Raw genomic sequence first — 19,369 nt, 5'->3', positions numbered from 1 at the left:
TTTTTTTTTTTTTTTTTTTTTTTTTTTTAATCTTGCTCCTCTAGCTCTTTCAATTTAAATTGATAGGGTATTGATTTTAGATCTTTTCTTGCTTCTCATGTGGTCATTTATTGCTATAAATTTTCCTCTAGACACTGCTTTAAATGTGTCCATGAGATTCTGGTACATTGTGTCTTCATTCTCATTGGTTTTGAAGAACGTCTTTATTACTGCTTCATTTCATTGTTTATCCAGTCAACATTCAAGAGCCAGTTGTTCAGTTTCCATGCAGTTGTGAGGTTCTCAGTTAGTTTCTGAATTCTTAGTTCTAATTTGATTGCACTGTGGTCTGAGAGACTGTTTGTTATGATTTCTATTCTTTTGCATTTGCTGAGGAGTGATTTACTTCCCATTATGTGGTCAATTTTAGTGTAGGTGTGATGTGGTGCTGAGACGAATATATTTCCTGTGGATTTGGTGTGGAGAATTCTGTAAATGTCTACTAGGTTTGTTTGGTCTAGGTCTGAGTTCAAGTCCTGGATATGCTTCTTAATTTTCTGTCTCATTGATCTGTCTAATATTGACAGTGGAGTGTTAAAGACTCCCACTATTATTGAGTGGGAGTTTAAGTCTCTTTGTAGAACATTAAGAACTTGCTCTATGTTTCTGGGTGCTCCTGTATTGGTTGTGTATATATTTAGGATTATTAGCTTTTCTTGTTGCATTGACCCTTTTACCATTATGTAATACCCTTCTTCATCTCTTTTGATCTTTGTTGGTTTAAAGTCTATTTTATAAGAGACTAGGATTGCAACACCTGCTTTTTTTTTTTTTCTCTCCATTTTCTTGATAAATCTTTCTCCATCCCTTTGTTTGGAGCCTGTGTGTATCCTTGCATGTGAGATGGGCTTCCTGAATACAGCACACCGATGGGTTTTGACTTTTTATCCAATTTGCCAGTCTGTGTCATTTGATTGGGGCATTTAGCCCATTAAAATTTAAGGTTAATTTTGTTATGTTTGAATTTGATCCTGTCATTTTGATGCCAGCTGGTGGGTTTGCCCATTAATTGATGCAGTTTCTTCATTGTGTTGATGTTCTTTACCATTTGGCACAATTTTGGAGTGGCTGGTACTGGTTGATCCTTTCTACGTTTAGTGCTTCTTTCAGTAGCTCTTGTAAACCAGATGTGGTGGTGATGAAATCTCTAAGCAATTGCTTGTAAAGGATTTTATTTCTCCTTCCCTTATGAAGCTTAGTTTGGCTGAATATGAAATTGTAGGTTAAAAGTTCTTTTCTTTAAGGATGTTGAATATTGGCCCCCACTCTCTCCTGGCTCGTAAAGTTTCTTCAGAGAGATCTACTGTGAGTCTGATGGGCCTCCCTTTGTGGGCAACCAGACCTTTCTCTATGGCTGCACTTAGCATTTTTTCCTGCATTTCAACCCTGGTGAATCTGATGATTATGTGCCTTGAAGTTGCTCTTCTTGAGGAATATGTTTGTGGTGTTCTTTGTATTTCCTGGACTTGAATATTGGCCTGCCTTGCTAGGTTGGGGAAGTTCTCCTGAATAATACCCTGAAGAGTGTTTCCCAGCTTGGATTCATTCTCTCTGTCACATTCAGATACACATATCAGGCGTAGATTAGGTCCTTTCACACAATCCCATATTTCTTGGAGGCTTTGTTCATTTCTTTTTACTCTTTTTTCTCTAATTCCCATTTTATTTCATTGAGTTGATCTTCAATCTCTGATATCCTTTCATCTGCTTCATCATTTTGGCTATTGAAACTTGTGTATGCTTTGCGAAGTTCTCATGTTATGTTTTTCAGCTCCATCAATTCATTTATATTTCTTTCTAAGCTGTTTATTCTAGTAATCATTTCGTCAAACTAAGAGATTTCTTAGTTTCTTTGCATTGTGTTAGAATGTGTTCTTTTAGCTCAGAGAAGTTTGTTATTACCTACCTTCTGAAGCCTGTTTCTGTCAATTCATCAGACTCATTCTCCATCCAGCCTTGTTCCCTTGCTGATGAGGAGTTGTGATCCCTTGGAGGAGGAGAGGCATTCTGGTTTTGGGTGTTTTCATCCTTTTTGCACTGGTAACTTCCCATCTTTGTGGATTTATCTACCTGTGGTCTTTGTAGTTGTTGGCTTTCATATGGGGTCTCTGGACATCCTTTTTGTTGCTGATGAAGTTATTTCTTCCTGTTTCTAAGTTTTCCTTCTGATGGTCAGGCTGTAGGACTGCTGGAGGTCCACTCCAGACCCTGCTTGCTTGGGGATCACCTGCAGTGGCTGCAGAACAGTAAGAGTTGCTGCCAGTTTCTTCTTGTTATCTTTGTTCCAGAAGCATACCTCCCAGATGTCAGGCTGAGCTCTCCTTTATAAGGTGTCTCTTGATATACGGGGGTTGGGTAGCTGCTTGAGGTGACAGTCTATCCCTTATAGGAGCTCAAGTGCTGAGCTGTGAGCTCCAATGTTCCATTCAGAGCTGCTGGACAGCTACATTTATGTCTGCTACAGCGGAAATCATAACCACCTTTTTTTCCCAGGTGCTCTGTCCTGGGAAGGTGGGGCTTTACTTGTAAGTTCCTGTGACACTTCTGCCTTTTTTCAGAGATGCCCTACCCAGCACGGAGGTAGCGTAGTTACAATCTGCCAGCAGAGGTGTTGCTTAGCTGCCATGGGCTCTGCCCAGCTGCTGTGTGAACTTCCTTGCAGTTTTGTTTGTAGAGGTATAGTTAGAACTGACTCAGTAATGGTTGTCTGCCTCAGTAATGGCGGACTGTCTCTGTAATGGTGGACTATCTCTGTAATGGTGTACTGCCTCAGTAATGATGGACTGCCTTGATAGTGCTGGATTGCCTCAGTAATGGTGGACACCCTTCCCCCCATAGAGCTGGACCATCCCAGGTCCAGCTGTGCTTGCTATGAAACTCTCAATCCAGAGAGCTTCAGATTGCTGGCCTTTGTAGGGGTGGGATCAGCCAAACCCGAACACCTGGCTCCCTGTTTCAGCCCCTTTTTTTCAGCTGAATGAGTGACTCTGTCACCCAGGTGTTCCAGTCAACAGTTGAAACAGTGCCTGGATTTGTGTGAGTTTTTGTGTGGAGACCCACTGTGCCGGCTGAATCAGCCACGCTGGAGACTCATGGTGCTTTTTCACCCAGGAATCTCCTGATCTGTGGGCAGTAAAACTTTGTTTGGAAATCTGATGATCACTCACCCTCTGTGTTTTCACTGGGAACTGCACTCCAGAGTTGTGCCTATTCAGCCATCTTGGTAGAGCAATCTTAATAAGAACTATGGCAGTTCCATGACCTTTAAAATTTGTGATCAAAGCAGTGTGTTGTTTTTCCAAATCATGAAGCTACTGTGTGGCATTTCTCTGCAAGATGATTCACTTAACCTGGTAGAAGCTCCATAATTAGGGTCTCCTAGTATTATTATGGAGCAATAACTACAAAGGGCATCCTGAGTGGCATGTAAGATTGTCTGATACTATGAGATAATTAGTACCAGAATACAGGAGACTTGGCACTATAAAACACAAAAAGGCAAGCAGCACTGTATACTGTATAAAATGGTCACCTGTGGGACCATTTTTTTTGTCGGGGCTGGACTCCAGTCTCCAGTGAATAGTTCCACGTTTACAAATTGACAGTGGCCAAAATTAGGTTATTCAACTTAGACTCTCTGAATCTTTATAAAGGCCAGTATATGACTCATCAGAAATAACTGACTTTAAAATTGTAAAAAGTGTATTTCCTTAAAATATATATGATAAAATTGCATATATGTACTATACATCAGAATATGTATGGGGCTGGATATAACTCATAAAATGGCCACATATTAAACACATTTATCATATATGTTTTATCTTTTGTATGTTAAAAATATCACTGGGCTTTCAAAGATTGGCTTGCATGTGTGTAACTGACTGTTGCTTACCTACCCAACATCCATTTTAACTCCCTTTCCTTTACCAACAGAATTCCAATTTTATGCAAGTATTCATGCTCTTCCATGAAGTCATATGCTACTGAGAAGGTTGTTCTATCTGAAATTCCTTAGTATTCCTTCTTACAGTGTGATCTAGTGATTCTCAAAGTTTTGTCCAGGGGTCATGATTTTGAGATCCTCTTAAGGAATCCATTGGATTTAAATTGTCTTTATTTTTATAATAAACCTTATTTGCTATTTTTGTTCTCATTCTCTTACATACACAAAGAGGAGTTTTTCAGAGGCTATGCTATACCTGATGATGGCATCCCTGGGATAGCTAATCGAATGTGTGCTGTGGGCTATTGTTTTAAAATTTTCTCAGTTTTGGGTCAGGACAAAGTAGACACTGATAGATAATAAAAAACAGATATCCACAAGCTTTTCAGGATTTTTAAAGTAGGGAGGAATCTTGAGACCAAAGAGTTTGAACACTGCTGGTCTGAGTAAATGACTGTGGTTCACTTCCTTTGCCAGTGATTGGTTAAGTCACAAAATGTGACACAATCTGTCCAATTAGAGAAATCCTGCAAGGTGACTGAATGTTTCAGATTCTGAGTAAGTATATTCCATTTTTAAATAGAGACACAGGATGAGGCAGACACACTTGGCTTTTTTGTTTGTTTGTTTTAGCCGCTGGGTGTTGTTGCATGTGGATGTAATGTCTGGAATTGCAAGCTCACCCCATTCCAGCCTGAGAATGAAATGAAGGAGCCACACAGAGGGGGAGAACTGATGTTCTGTGCCCAGGGCTCTCCTTGCTTCTCGATAACTTGTTGTGTGAGATAAGTGACCACAATATTGTTTAGCTAGCTTACTATAGGTTGGATTTTCTGTTACTTGTTTTAGAAAGCCATTCAACAAATAAAATTTGCAATATGCTTACATCTGTAATTAAAAAATAAATCATATTAAATCACTGAAGATGCCAAGTATGGCTTTTACATATTTTGGTGTTCTTAACCTCACACCTTATAATTCCTCATTAGAGTAGAATATGTTGGTATAAATTAAATTTAATCTTTGCTAAAAAAACAAAAAAGCTCTCTTGGGTGCTCGTTTGATAGCACACACACTAAAATTGGAATGATACAGAGAAGATTAGCATGGCCCCCGCACAAGGGTGACACACAAATTCGTGAAGTATTCCATATTTTTATAGACATTTACAGAATTCTCCACCCCCAAATCCACAGAATATACCTTTTTCCCAGCACCACATCACACGTACTCTAAACTGACCACATAATTGGAAGTAAATCACCCCTCAGTAAATGCCAAAGAATGGAAATCATAACAAACAGTCTGTCAGAACGCAGTGTAACCAAATTAGAACTCAGGATTAAGAAACTAACTCAGAACCTCACAACTTCATGAAAACTGAGCAACTGGCTCTTGAATGTTGACTGGATAAACAATGAAATGAAGCAGAAATAAAGATGTTCTTCAGAACCAATAAGAACGAAAACAACGTACCAGAATCTCAGGGACACATTTAAAGCAATGTCTAGAGGAAAATTTATAGCAATAAATGACCACGTGAGAAGCAAGGAGAGATCCAAAATCAACACCCTGTCATCAAAATTGAAAGAGCTAGAGGAGCAAGATAAAAAATGAAAAAACAAAAACAAAAACAAAAATAGCAGAAGACAAGAAATAACTAAGATTAGAGCAGGAATGAAGGAGATAGACACACACACACACACACACACACACACATACAAAAAAAAAAAAAAACCCTTCAAAAAAATCAATAAATCCAGGAGCTGGTTTTTTGAAAGAGCAACAAAATAGACCACTAGCCAGATTAATAAAAAAGAAAAGAGATAAGAGTCAAATAGATGCAATAAAAAAATGATAAAGGGGATATAACCACCGATTCCATGGAAATACAAACTACCATCAGAGATTACTGCAAACAACTCCGTGCACATAAACCAGTAAGCCTGGAAGAAATAAATAACTTCCTGGACACTTGCACCCTTCCAAACCTAAACCAGGAAGAAGTTAAAACCCTGAATAGACCAATAACAAGGGCTGAAGTTGAGGCAGCAATTAATAGCCTACCAACCAAAAAAAGCCCAGGTCCAAATGGGTTCACAGTTGAATTCTAGCAGACATACATAGAGGAGCTGGTACCACTCCTTCTGAAACTCTTCCAAACAATCCAAAAAGAGGGAATCCTTCCCAAATCATTTTATGAAACCAACATCATCCGGATACCAAAACCCAACAGACTCAACAAGAAAAGAAAACTTCAGGCCACTATCCATCATGAACATAGCAAAACTCTTCAATGAAATACTAGCAAACTGATTGCAAAAGCACATTAAAAAGCTTATCCATCATAACCAAGTAGGCTACATCCCAGGGTTACAAGGATAGTTCAGCATATTCAAGTCTATAAATGTAATTCACCACAGAAACAGAACTAAAGACAAAAAACACGATTATCTCAATAGAAGCAGAGAAGGCCTTCAACAAAATTCAACAGCCCTTTATGCTAAAAACTCTCAATAAAGTAGATATCAACAGAGCATGTCTCAAAATAATAAAGGCTATTTATGACAAACCCACAGCCAATACCATACTGAATGGGCAAAAATTGAAAACATTTCCTTTAAAAACTGGCAGTAGACAAGGATGCCCTCTCTCACCACTCCTATTCAATATAGTATTGGAAGTTCTAGCCAGAGCAATCAGGTAAGAAAAAGAAATAAATGGTCTTTAATTAGGAAAGGAGGAAATCAAATTGTCTCTATTTGCAGATGACATGATTATATATTTAGAAGATCCCATTGTCTCAGCCCAAAAGCTCCTGAAACTGATAAGCAACTTCAGCAAAGTCTCAGGATACAAAATCAATGTGTAGAAATCACAGGCATTCCTATACACCAATAACAGACTAACAGAGAGCCAAATCAAGAATGGACTGTCATTCACAATTGCTGCAAAGATAATAAAATACCTTGGAATACAACTAACAAGGAACGTAAAGGACCTCTTCAAGGAGAACTACAAACCACTGTCAGAGAAATAAGAGAGGACACAAACAGATGGAAAAACATTCTATGCTCATGGTTAGGAAGAATCAATATGGTGAAAATGGTCATACTGCCCAAAGTCATTTATAGATTCAATGCTATCCCCATCAAACTACCAATGACCTTCTTCACAGAACTGAAAAAACCACCTTAAACTTCATATGGAACCAAAAGAGAGCCCACATAGCCAAGTCAATTCTCAGCAAAAAGAACAAAGCTGGAGGCATCACACTCTCTGACTTCAAACTATCCTACAAGGCTACAGTAATCAAAACAGCATGGTACTGGTACCAAAATAGAGATATAGACCAATGGAACAGAACAGAAGCCTCAGAGGTAATGCCACACATCTAGAACAATCTGACCTTTGACAAACCTCACAAAAACAAGCAATGGAGAAAGGATTCCCTGTTTAATAAATGATGTTGGCAAAGCTTGTTACTTAAGTGCAGAAAGCAGAAACTGGACCCCTTCCTGACACCTTAAAATAAAATTAACTCCAGATGGATTAAAGATTTAAACACAAGACCTAACACCATAAAAACCCTGGAAGAAAACCTAGGCAAAACCATTCAGGACATAGGCATAGGCAAGGACTTCATGACTGAAACACTGAAAGCATTGGCAACAAAAGCCAAAATAGACAAATGGGATCTCATTAAACTCCAGAGCTTCTGTACAGCAAAAGAAACAATTATTAGAGTGAACCAGCAACCAACAGAATGGGAAAAAATGTTTTCTATCTGCGCATCTGACAAAGGACTAATATCCAGAATCTACAAAGAGCTAAAATAGATTTACAGGAAAAACAAACAAACAAACAACAACAACAACAACAACAACAACAAAACATTCAAAAGTAGACAAAGGACAAGAACAGACAATTTTCAAAAGAAGACATGTATGAGGCCAACAAACCTGAAAAAGTGCTCATCATCAGTGGTCGTTAGAGAAACTCAAATCAAAACCACATTGAGATACCATCTCACACCAGTTAGAATGGCAATCATTAAAAAATCTGGAGACAACAGATGCTGGAGAGGATGTGGAGAAATTGGAACACTTTTACACTGTTGGTGGGAGTGTAAATTAGTTCAACCATTGTGGAAGACAGTGTGGCGATTCCTGAAGGACCTAGAGATAGAAATTCCATTTGACCCAGCAATCAATCCCATTACTGGGTATATATCCAAAGGATTATAAATCATTCTATTATAAAGACACATGCACATGTATGTTCATTGTGGCACTGTTTACAATAGCAAAGACTTGGAACCAACCCAAATGCCCATCGATAATAGACTGGACAAGGAAAATGTGGCACATATGAACGATGGAATACTATGCAGCCATAAAAAACAATGAGTTCATGTTTTTTTTAGGGACATGGATGAATCTAGAAACCCATCTTTCTCAGCAAACCGATACAAGAACGGAAAATCAAACACCACATGTTCTCACTCATAGGCGGGTGTTGTACAATGAGAACACATGGACACAGGGAAGGGAGTGTCACACACTGGGCTCTGTTGAGGGGGAATGGGGTGGGACAGTGAGGGTAGGGAGGTTGGGGAAGGGATAACAAGGGGTGAAATACCATATATACGTGACAGGGATGGAGGCAGCAAACCACATTGCCATGTATGTACCTATGCAACAATCCTACATGTTCTGCACATGAACCCCAGAACCTAAAGTGCAATAAAATATATACATTTTTTTTTTTGAGATGGAGTTTCGCTCTTGTTACCCAGGCTGGAGTGCAATGGTGCGATCTCGGCTCACCGCAACCTCCGCCTGCTGGGTTCAGGCAATTCTCCTGCCTCAGCCTCCTTAGTAGCTGTGATTACAGGCACGTGCCACCATGCCCAGCTAATTTTTTTGTATTTTTAGTAGAGACGGGGTTTCACCATGTTGACCAGGATGGTCTCGATCTCTTGACCTCATGATCCACCCGCCTTGGCCTCCCAAAGTGCTGGGATTACAGGCTTGAGCCACCGTGCCCGGCCTTAATAAAATATATTTTAAAAAATATCTCATGGAATATGCAGTACCCTTGTTTTGCTCATTTACTTTAACAAAGTAAGTAACACAGGTATAAACCAGTACACGTGAGTCATTTGTTTTGACCTCACTTCAATAAATAATGACAACCTAAGAGGAGTTATTTTTGTTTCTTTCAGTCCCAGAGAAATGGGATTTTATATCAACTTGCAAATTCTGGTTTTTTTGTTGTTGTTGTTGTTGTTGTTGTTTGTTTGTTTGTTTTCTTTTGAAACAGAATCTTACTCTGTCATCCAGGTGGGAATGCAATGGCCTGACCATGGCTCACTGCTGTCTCAGCCTCCGAGGTTCAAGTGATCCTCCTGCCTCAACCGATGGGGTAGTTGGGACTACAGAAACAGCACCACAGCTCGCTAGTTTTTACATTTTTTATAGGGATGAGACTTGCCATTTTGCCGGGGTGGGTCTTGAACTCCTGGGATTAAGCAATCCTCCTGCCTTAATCTCCCACAGTGCTCAGATTATAAGAGTGAGCCACGGCAACTGACCTTTAAGTCCCAGTTTTTATGCCAACAAAGTGACTTTTATATAAAAATAAGCAGAATTGGCATTAGGAGTATAAGACCTAGACGATTTTAATTTGAATATGTAGCTAAGGTTTTACTGATTGAGCACTCACTGTCTTATATCATCCAGGGACCTTTATATAATGTACGTAACCAAGCAACTCAATTAAAAAATGAAAAATTAATTTAGCCAGATAGTTGTTCAGTTGAAATAATGAATTTTCAAATGGTAGAAGGTTTACGGAATTCACTTTGTTATGTTTTCTTTGAGTTCTTGTATTATTAAAATCCATCTATCTATCTATTTCTTCATCCTTTCATCTGTCAGTATGTATGCATTTTTATATAAGAAGGCTCATGGAATACCTCTGAAGTGCCAGGGCTTATGCAATGTGGACCCATTTGATCATTCGAAAGCATTTATTTCCCAGTTTCTGTGTCCAAGGTACTTTGCTAAGAAGTAGGGCCAGGTATGGTGGCTCACATCTGTAATCTCAGCACTTCAGGAGGCTCAGGTGGGAGGACTGCTTGAGCCCAGGATTTTGAGACCACTTGGGCAACAAAGAGAGACCCCTTTTCCACAACAAATTTTAACAAGTAGCCAGGTATGGTGGCATGTGCCTGTAGTTCCTGCCACTGGGGAGGCTGAGGTGGGAGCATTGCTTGAACCTGGGAGGTTGAGGCTGCAGTGAACCATGATCCAACCATTTCAATCTAGCCTGGGTGACCGCAAGACCCTGTCTCAAAAAAATAGAGAAATAAGTGGTTAGTTATAAGCAAAACAGGCACCTTTTCTTCATGAAATTTATGATCTAGAGTGGTACATAAAGGAAGACTCAATAACCACACACATGGACACACATACAATTATGAAATTAGTAAAAAGAATCAGAAGGGAAACCAACTGGTTTTAATGGTAGCGAATCAGACAGTGGGAGAAGAGAGGAGTGCTCCTTAGGAAGGTGCCCACTGAAGTCCTCTGTGAGGAAAGGTCTTTCTGTCTGGCGCCCGAGGAAGGGAGCCTGCCATGCAATGCTTGGAGGAAGGCCAGTGGGCAGTGTGAAGGGTCAGTGCACAGACCCTCCCTTGTAAGGCTTGTGGGGTACTGTAAACAGCACAGACATCGTGATGTGTGGCAACCAGGCTTGTACTGCAAGTCATGTTCCGTATCAACAGTTCATTTCAGTTTTAGGTATAAAAATGCTGAGAATAATGGAGAGAAATATCCCCTGTGCACTTCTGGCAGAGTTGTAAGAAATATTAATGAAGTTCTAATCAGAACTTGACTTGCTTCATCAAAGAGAGAGTTCTGGATAACATGCTATGGATTCAAATGGAAAAATAAAGAAACTACATGTTTACCAAGCTAAAGAATGAAGAAGTTTGAAATGCACACATATACACACACGAATATCACTGATTAGTTGCCATTATTGATGATGTTAAGAGATATTTATTTTTTCATTCACTAATTTCTTTTACTAATATTGGCTTGACACTTTGTGTATTGGGCACTGTGTTCTGGTTGATGTGAATGAAGTCCTGAAGAGGACAGCCTTTCCTAAAGCAAGAAGAGGATGACAGACATAAGGGCAATGTGAAGGCAGCTAACAGAACTAGGCAAAATGCCTTAGGAATACGGAAGTTTTTTTTTTTTTTTTTTCCAGAGTTGTGTTCTTGTCACCCAGGCTGGAGTGCAGTGGCCTGATCTCAGTTCACTGTAACCTCCGCCTCCAAGTTCAAATGATTCTCTTCCCTCAGCCTCCTGAGTAGCTGGGATTACACGTGTGTGCCACGACGCCTGGCTAATTTTTGTATTTTTAGTAGAGACAGGGTTTCACCATGTTGACCAGGCTGGTCTCAAACTCCTGACTTCAGGTGGTCTGCCTGCCTCAGCCTCCCAAAGCGATGGGATTACGGATGGGAGCCACCACACCTGGCCAGGATACAGACGTTTTTAATTCACTCCTACCTATCTTTTCAACATTGTCTTTTAAAAAAGAGTTAATGTCATTTTTCAGTGTCTTAAACGTGATGCACTAACTCCCTCTTTGCTTTGAAAAGGTTGTTTTGTGCCTGAAACATGTAATTACTTTCTATTCGTCATTTAAGCCTTTATTTACATTTATTTATTCCAAGAAGTCTTTTTTAAATCAATGTTTCTCAAAGTGAAGTGGTCTATGAACCATCTATATCATAATTACCTGAGAATATTTACTTTAAAATGTGGATTCTTGCAAACCATCCTCAACCATGCCCTCTGAATGAGTAGAGATCCATAAATGCACATTTTAATACATTTTTACAGAAGTTATTTTGCATTCTGAATTTGATCACTGCTACCCTAGATTTGTCAAGGATCTTGTTTACATTCCCGTAGACATCATGATCTCCCTCTACTGTAAGATGTATTGCCTGAAATTGTTGCTGATCTACAAAATTAATCCTCCAAAATGATTCAAAGCTCACAGAGATAGGAGAAATGTGTTTGCTAGCCATCGTAAGTCCATCATCAAACATGGAGCTTTGGCTATCTAGGTGGCCAATAATTAAATGTATGTTTTGCAGAGCAGGTACAGAAGTTATACAGGTTATAATGGAACAGAACGTTCTTCCAGGCAGAGGAAATCATGTTTGCCTCTTTAGGGAAGAGCAAATTAGCTCAGATCATACACAGCAGACAGGTTGAATGAGGTTGGATGTGTAGGTGGGAGACTGGGTGTTAGTGAGTGAGTTTCTGTTAAGTCAGGCTAAAGAAATAAAATTGTGTTTAGCTTATCAATTGTTCCATGTCGTATACCTACAAAAAAGTGTAAAGTATAGCATACCAGAAAAAAAAAAAAAAAAAGAGGGTATGGCAATGAAAGCTAGGTTCCAGGCCTGAATTGGCCATGGACTGGTTAATTTGCTTTAAACTATTACTTGACCGTATGTATCTTGTCTTTCCTAACTGGAAATTATGTATAATTATCTCACTTTCTCACTTTACAAGCATGAAATATTTATATAGGACATACAAATGAGCACAACATGATAAGTATAACAGCAGTAAGCAAATGCCAGGTTTGTGTGTGTGTGTGTGTGTGTGTGTGTGTGTGTGTGTGTGTGTGTGTTTAAGCAAATTTGACAATCCTCTTTCAGGATTGGAAGATTTATTTATTTATTTCTTGGACTTTGGGCACTTTTTGTGTGAAGTTTCAGACTGTTTGTTTCTTATCCGAAAGCTACAATGAACTCCAGAGGGAACAATTTTTATTTTTGTACACTGCTCATACCTTTCATTAACATTGATTCCGCTTGTTTATAGTTTATCTCGATACAACATTTTACTCTTATAAGCCCCTGTTGTATGGATCTGTGTGGCTTTGTATTGTGATATTTTAGGATTCAAGTGTCATAAGTAACTTTTCACATATAGAAAATGTCATATCACAACCAAGAGCAATGTCTGTTTTTAGCAAATTGCTGATCTTTTCTTCTTTCTTTCCTGTAAAAAACCACACATATGAACACACAAACCTGTTTGCACAAAATTAGCCTGGATTTCTTCTATCACTCTCTTCCTGTCAAACAATTGTGACTGTGTAAAGCGCTATGCATTCTGAGGCTAAAATTGGCTCTATGCTACTTTCTCTGGCATCACAAATCTAGATTTAGTAGAGGAGCATCGCTTTACTTACAAGAAATAAAGGTGTTTACGAAATAATGTAGAAAGTCAAATTTTAAATGCCCAAAAAAGTTAGTTTAGAATAAATTAACTAAGTCATTCAAAATTTGAGTGCTACATTTGTTCAATTTTGAATCAGTAGTAAATGGTAATTTTATAGATTTCCACAGCAAGCATATTAGCATCTACACCTTAGTTCTAAATGCAGTAATACTTGGGAATGTTGAGGGCCACTGGAGCCAGGCAAAAGAGTTTGGAACTGATGAATAATAGGAGAAGTCAAAGATTCTACTAATACTCTTAACTAGCACTCCTGTTCCTCCTCCAAACAATATGCATTTATTATGGTGAGATGTTAGTCAAAGGTTGAACATTCAGTTAGAATGGATAATAAGTTCTGGAGAATAAGTTCAGGGAACCTATCATACATCATGGTGACTGCAGTTAATAACAATATATTATATATCTGAAAATTGCTGAGAGTAGATTTTAAGTTTTTTTGCAATGCTCAAAAATAGTATGTAAGGTAATTCCCCATGTTATGTTAAATAGCTTGACTTAGCCATTCTACAATGTATGCATATGTTAAAATATCATGTTGAACAACGTAAATATATACAGAAAACAAACAAATACATAAAAACACCAAAGATGCATTAATGGTTATTGAGCTATAAATTTGACTTTTATTTTATTTCTTTCTGATACAATTCATGTGATGGGTACTATTATTTCTATTTTATAGTGGATAAAATTGAAGAAATGTGGAAACAGACATCATATGTGCAAGTTCACGATTCATCAAATTAGGTCTAGCTAATTTCCAACCTGTACCTATCAGAAGCCCATGCTGTGTTTCCATCACTATTGGAGGGCATGAGACTAAAATCAAGAGAATCAAGAATTGTATTTGATGATATTTGAAATGTATTGAGTGAGAGAAACTAAGTCAATTTCAAATAAGACATTTGGAGATGCTGCTGCTTTTTCTTTACGAGATACCTTTGGTTTCTTAAGGCAATAGTATGACTTTTGAACATTGTAATTCTGCTTTTGGGATAAGATTTTTAAGTTAATATAAAATCTTGATAAATGCAAAGAAGAGAATACTGGTATTTTTCAATGGTGTGGACTTTGCTTGCATTCCCATTTTGTCAGCTTTTGAGGAGCTACATGCACTATTAAGTTTGTCTTCAACATCCATTCTCTAGCAAAGCATATATATAACACAGTCCCTTCATCTAACTGTGTATGAATCTAATGTAATTTTAACCTAAAAATATAAAAACAAATTAGGAAATACATTTGTCTTTAATATAATACAAAGTTTAGTAAATTCTGTGAGGTGTTTAACCAAAATAACTTGTGCTTTCTATAGTTTTTACAACCCATTTCTTAGATAATTTATATAAAATTATTTTACTCCATATAGCACACAGGAGATATCTTGGACTTTTTTTTTTTTTTTTTTTTTTGAGGCTGCATTGCTTAGAATTTGGCATTTAACATCATGTAGACTTGGGTTTAAATCTCAACCCCGCTATATGATCTTCAGTACATCTTTGAACTTCTTTGAGTCCCAGTTACGTAATCTGTAAATTTTGAAGGTTGAGAACACACACCTGGAAGAATTTTGAGGGTAATAGAAATAATTATTTGACAACAATTATTACAGTTGCATGTAGCTATTCAGTAAGTGGTGAATGTTGAGTATTTTGCAGCTTTAAAATTATTGCTTTTGGAAAATTATTATAACATACTATGTATTATTTAACACTATGATGAGAAACTAAAATCATTTAGAACCTTCCTAACTTTTGTTTTATTTTTGTTTACATTCTCTCCATCTGTGTAAGAATTGACAAATTATAATCTTGAGCTTCATGCCGAGAACATTTTATCCTATCAGTGATTCTTGTTCTTTTCATTCATTTTCAGAAACACCTCCAGGTCTCTGTCCTTATAATACATCTAGAAGAAACACACTTCCCTAGAGATAGGGCTTTATTTAAAACATTTCTTCACTCAAGGTGAGAATGTCCATTTGCTGGCATTTTCCCCAACTTATCTGTGCACATATTCTTCCACCTGGAGTGTGTATTCATGACAGTCACTATAGTGATGTCCCCCAAGGACCTTGACACTATGTAGGCTTCTCTCCCACTGAGTTTTGGGAATACGAGTTGGCAATTTTGAGTTAGACCCCTCAGGCAGAACTACAGTGACTTATCACTTTCCACTATTCTGAAATCTTGCAATGCAAAAAATTCATGACAGTTTATGCTCCTCTTCTCTTGTCTTCTGCCTCTTCCTCTAAATATTTCTGATCTTTAACTCTACCTCTTGCTAACTACCAGTCTATACCTAATCCATATTCTGAATTGTATCTGGGTACAGTGAGTTCTGGTGCCACCAGCAAAAAGCATCCAGTCCATTAAAGTTTTTTGTGAGATGCTTCATGTGGGACACAGTCTTTTAAAGATCATAACAAACAAACGTATGTGATTCTTTCATGAATAAGTAAAAATATATGTCAACTGTGTGTGAGATTTATTTGAATATTTGGAAGACAGACGTTTCCTCATACATCTCAGTGTTCTTTTATATTTGAAGAAGTGACAGACACTTCACATTATTATTGGATTTTCATTATCATTATTGGGGAAGTTCTCACAAAATCTCAGACCTAAAGTTGTAGATAGAATTACAGCCCACAAATATGTCTGCATCCTAAATCTCAGAACCCAAGAATATATTAGGCTATGTGCCAAAGAGGAAGTAAGGTCACAAATATAATTAATGTTGCTCATCAGCTGTATTTGGAATAGGAAGATAATCCTGTATTATCAGGATGAATCTAGTATAATCAAAAGGGCCTTTAAAAGTAAAAGAAGGAGATAAAAGAATTATAGGCTGAAGTAGCTATGGAAGAAAGACACAGAGAAATGTAACATTGCTTTCCTTGGAATAGAGAAGGAGTCTATAGAAGTCATGAAATGTGGGTGGCTTCCAGGAGCTAGAGAAGGCAAGGATATGTAGTATTCCCCCAGAGCCCCTAGAATAAATGCAGCCTTGCTGACACCTTGATTTTTAGCTCAATGAAAGCTAGAGCAGACTTCAAATCCACAGAACTGCAAGATAACACACTTGTGCTTTAAGCTGTCTTAAGTCATTTAAGTTGGTGGCAATTTGTCACAGCAGCCACATAACATGAATACACAATTTTATTTTTTTGTGTAAGAAGACAGAGATGATAAGTTGGTTAAGTTTACATGGGTGTTGAAGGAGGAGAGTAAAATTAAAGCAAAACTTAGAAAAGGCAGTATTAAGCGAGGTGAATTTCTCATCTTCTTCCATATCCTCATCGCATTTCTTTCTTAATGTTGCTAACATGATGCATGCTTACAGACCAATGGAGACTGTTTGACCATTTATGAATCAAAATAAAATCATAATCTACACTTGGAAGATGAGAGAGTTCCTACTGTCTTTCAGAAAACAAACAAATTATCTTAATAAATAACCATTTAAACCATCTTGGTATGTTAAGACTATTACTTCTTAGGAAAAAAAATGGCTCATTATGCATTGCAGTTTTATGTAATTGCATCATAGCAGTTTCTTCAAATGACCCTTTTAAGAAAAATAAATGGAAAACTGAGTAATCTTACCACAAATCTTAAAGAAAATGAGACATTTGATCTTGCTATGAATCCCAAATTATTGCATGTTCATGTTTTATAAAGTCTCAAAGATACTTTAGGAAGTCGAATGCTACCATAAAAAACCCATGCACACCAATCAGTTCCATGGACAGAAGCAAGCAGGTGGAAATCTTGAATAGAAGGTCAGTCTACACAGTGGCTTAAAATAATTTACACAATAAATCTTTAGAAGGACAGTGTTGACTTCTAATCTCTCTACCCCTTTATTTTTTTTTCTCTAGCTACATTTTTGAGCAAAGTGTTATAATGAACATCGTAGTGTGCTTGCACTAATCAACAGCATCCAAAGATAAATGGTGATGGGGATAATGATACAAATTTTATAAAACTCCTAGAGTACAGAACAGATTTATTGTCTTTGTTACAGTTCATAAAATACATGAATGAAAATTTAGAAGCTTGGAACATTTTTATTTCGAAGCAGAGATGGCCCTGAAAGTTTTCTCTGAAATGTGGTTGATATATTGATGCTTGCATTGGGAGTGGAGTCGGGGAAAGGAGATACAAAGAGATAGGGAAGGGTTTTCTCTACTCAAAGAATAACGAAGTAATTTCTACAATTTTAGACATTACTTGAAGAGGACCCAGCAAAATTTGAAAAATCAAAAAATGGAAGGGCTTCTGATTGTCTTTTACATTGCAGAGAATCTTGGTTTGGATTCTGAAGTTGCTAAAGCAAACGCCCTGGGTTTTGTTGGATGCATGACTTCCGTCCAGTACAACCACATAGCACCACTGAAGGCTGCCCTGCGCCATGCCACTGTCGCTCCTGTGACTGTCCGTGGGACCTTGACAGAATCCAGCTGTGGCTTCATGGTGGACTCGGATGTGAACGCAGTGACCACAGTGCACTCTTCATCAGGTACACTCAAGAGAATGCACCATGGAGCTTTTGTCACTAGCACTACTTTTGGTGTCTTCAAGAAGCTTCCAGATTAAAGGGTTGGCTAATATGGCTCAATTTTTACCTTGTATAATTATAGGTGTTTGAAAATTATGATTATGATATTTCATGGGTGATTTTCATATATATTTGATGTAGTTCAATTTTTAATATTTTGAGAGAATGAGTAATTAGAACTAAATGCATAGTTGTGTACTTCACTTATTATACACATATATAATGAGGTGTGTGTGTGTTTATGTGTATGTACATAGTCACTATTGTTGAAGTGGATACTGCTCTGAGAATCAAGGTGTTTAGAGAACAGGGAGGCAGCAAGCTGGTTCCTGAACTAATATAATTCATGGGATTAAATAAACCTTTTTAAGCTTTATTAAATAATTGGCAAATACAAATTATATATTTTCAAAGTGTAAGTGTAATAATCTGATAAATATGTGCATTGTGCAATTATTATTGCAATTAAATTAATCAACACACTTATCACTGTACATAGTTACCCATTGTGTGTGTGTGTATGTGTGTGCATATCTGATGAGGACATTTAGGATTTACAATTTTAGCAAATATCAAGTAAATAATACAGTATGAATAACTGTAGTAATCATGCTGTGCATTAGATCACCAAAATTTGGGCCGGGTGTGGTGGCTCATACCTGTAATTGCAGCATTTTGGGAGGCCAAGGTAGGCAGATCACCTGAGGTCAGGAGTTCGAGACCAGTCTGGCCAACATGGTGAAACCCCATCTCTATTAAAAATGCAAAAACTAGCTGGGCATGGTGACAGGTACCTTACCTGTAACTCCAGCTACTCCAGAGGCTGAGGCATGAGAATTGCTGGAACCCAGGAGGCAGAGGTTGCAGTGAGCTGATATCATGCCACTACTCTCCAGCCTGGGGGACAAATTAAGACTTTTGTCTCAAAAAAAAAAAAAAATCACCAAAATTTATCATCTTTTGACTGAAAGTTTGTACTTTTTAACCCACAACTCTCCATTTCCTCCACACACCAGCCCCTGCAAACCGCCATTCTGTTTCTATGAGTTTGACTTTTTTAGATTCCACATGTAAGTTATATCATATATAGCATTTGTCTTTCTGTGTCTTGCTTCTTTCACTTGGTGTACTGTCCTCTAGGTTATTCCATATTGTCACAAATGGCATGTTCTTTTTAAATGCTGAATAATTTCTAATTGTGTGTGTATATGAAACGATATATTAATTCATTCAAGCATTAACAGGCTGTTTCCTTGTCCAGGCTATTGTGAATAATACTGCAATGAACACATGAGTGCAGAAACCTGGAGGCATCATACTCCCTGATTTCAAACTATACTGTAAAGCTATGGTAATCAGAAAAGCATAATACTGGCATAAAACAGACACATAGACCAATGGAACAGAATACAGAGGCCAGAAATAGACCCAGGCTTATATAATCAACTAATTTTTGACATAATTTCCAAAAACACAT

At 37.7% G+C, this 19,369-nt stretch overlaps 1 protein-coding gene and 1 non-coding gene across 2 annotated transcripts in view; both read left to right on the top strand.

Moving 5' to 3' along the window:
- Positions 1 to 19,369, top strand: part of CNTNAP5 (contactin associated protein family member 5) — an 851,907-nt gene that overhangs the window by 820,364 nt on the left and 12,174 nt on the right. The window contains exon 22 of the mRNA XM_032260961.1: positions 17,635 to 17,853. Coding sequence (XP_032116852.1) covers positions 17,635 to 17,853 — 219 coding nt within the window. The remainder of the gene's footprint in view (positions 1 to 17,634; positions 17,854 to 19,369) is intronic.
- LOC116538559 lies at positions 5,038 to 5,143 on the top strand. The gene has a single exon (XR_004263687.1). It is a non-coding gene; the product is annotated as a U6 spliceosomal RNA (small nuclear RNA).

Source organism: Sapajus apella, unplaced genomic scaffold (genome assembly GCF_009761245.1).
Source record: "Sapajus apella isolate SASKATOON/1434 unplaced genomic scaffold, GSC_monkey_1.0 scaffold120, whole genome shotgun sequence".
Classification (NCBI taxonomy): Eukaryota; Metazoa; Chordata; class Mammalia; order Primates; family Cebidae; genus Sapajus; species Sapajus apella.
Note: the sequence above shows the minus strand (reverse complement) of the source record. Positions and strands in the feature narration are given on the sequence as shown.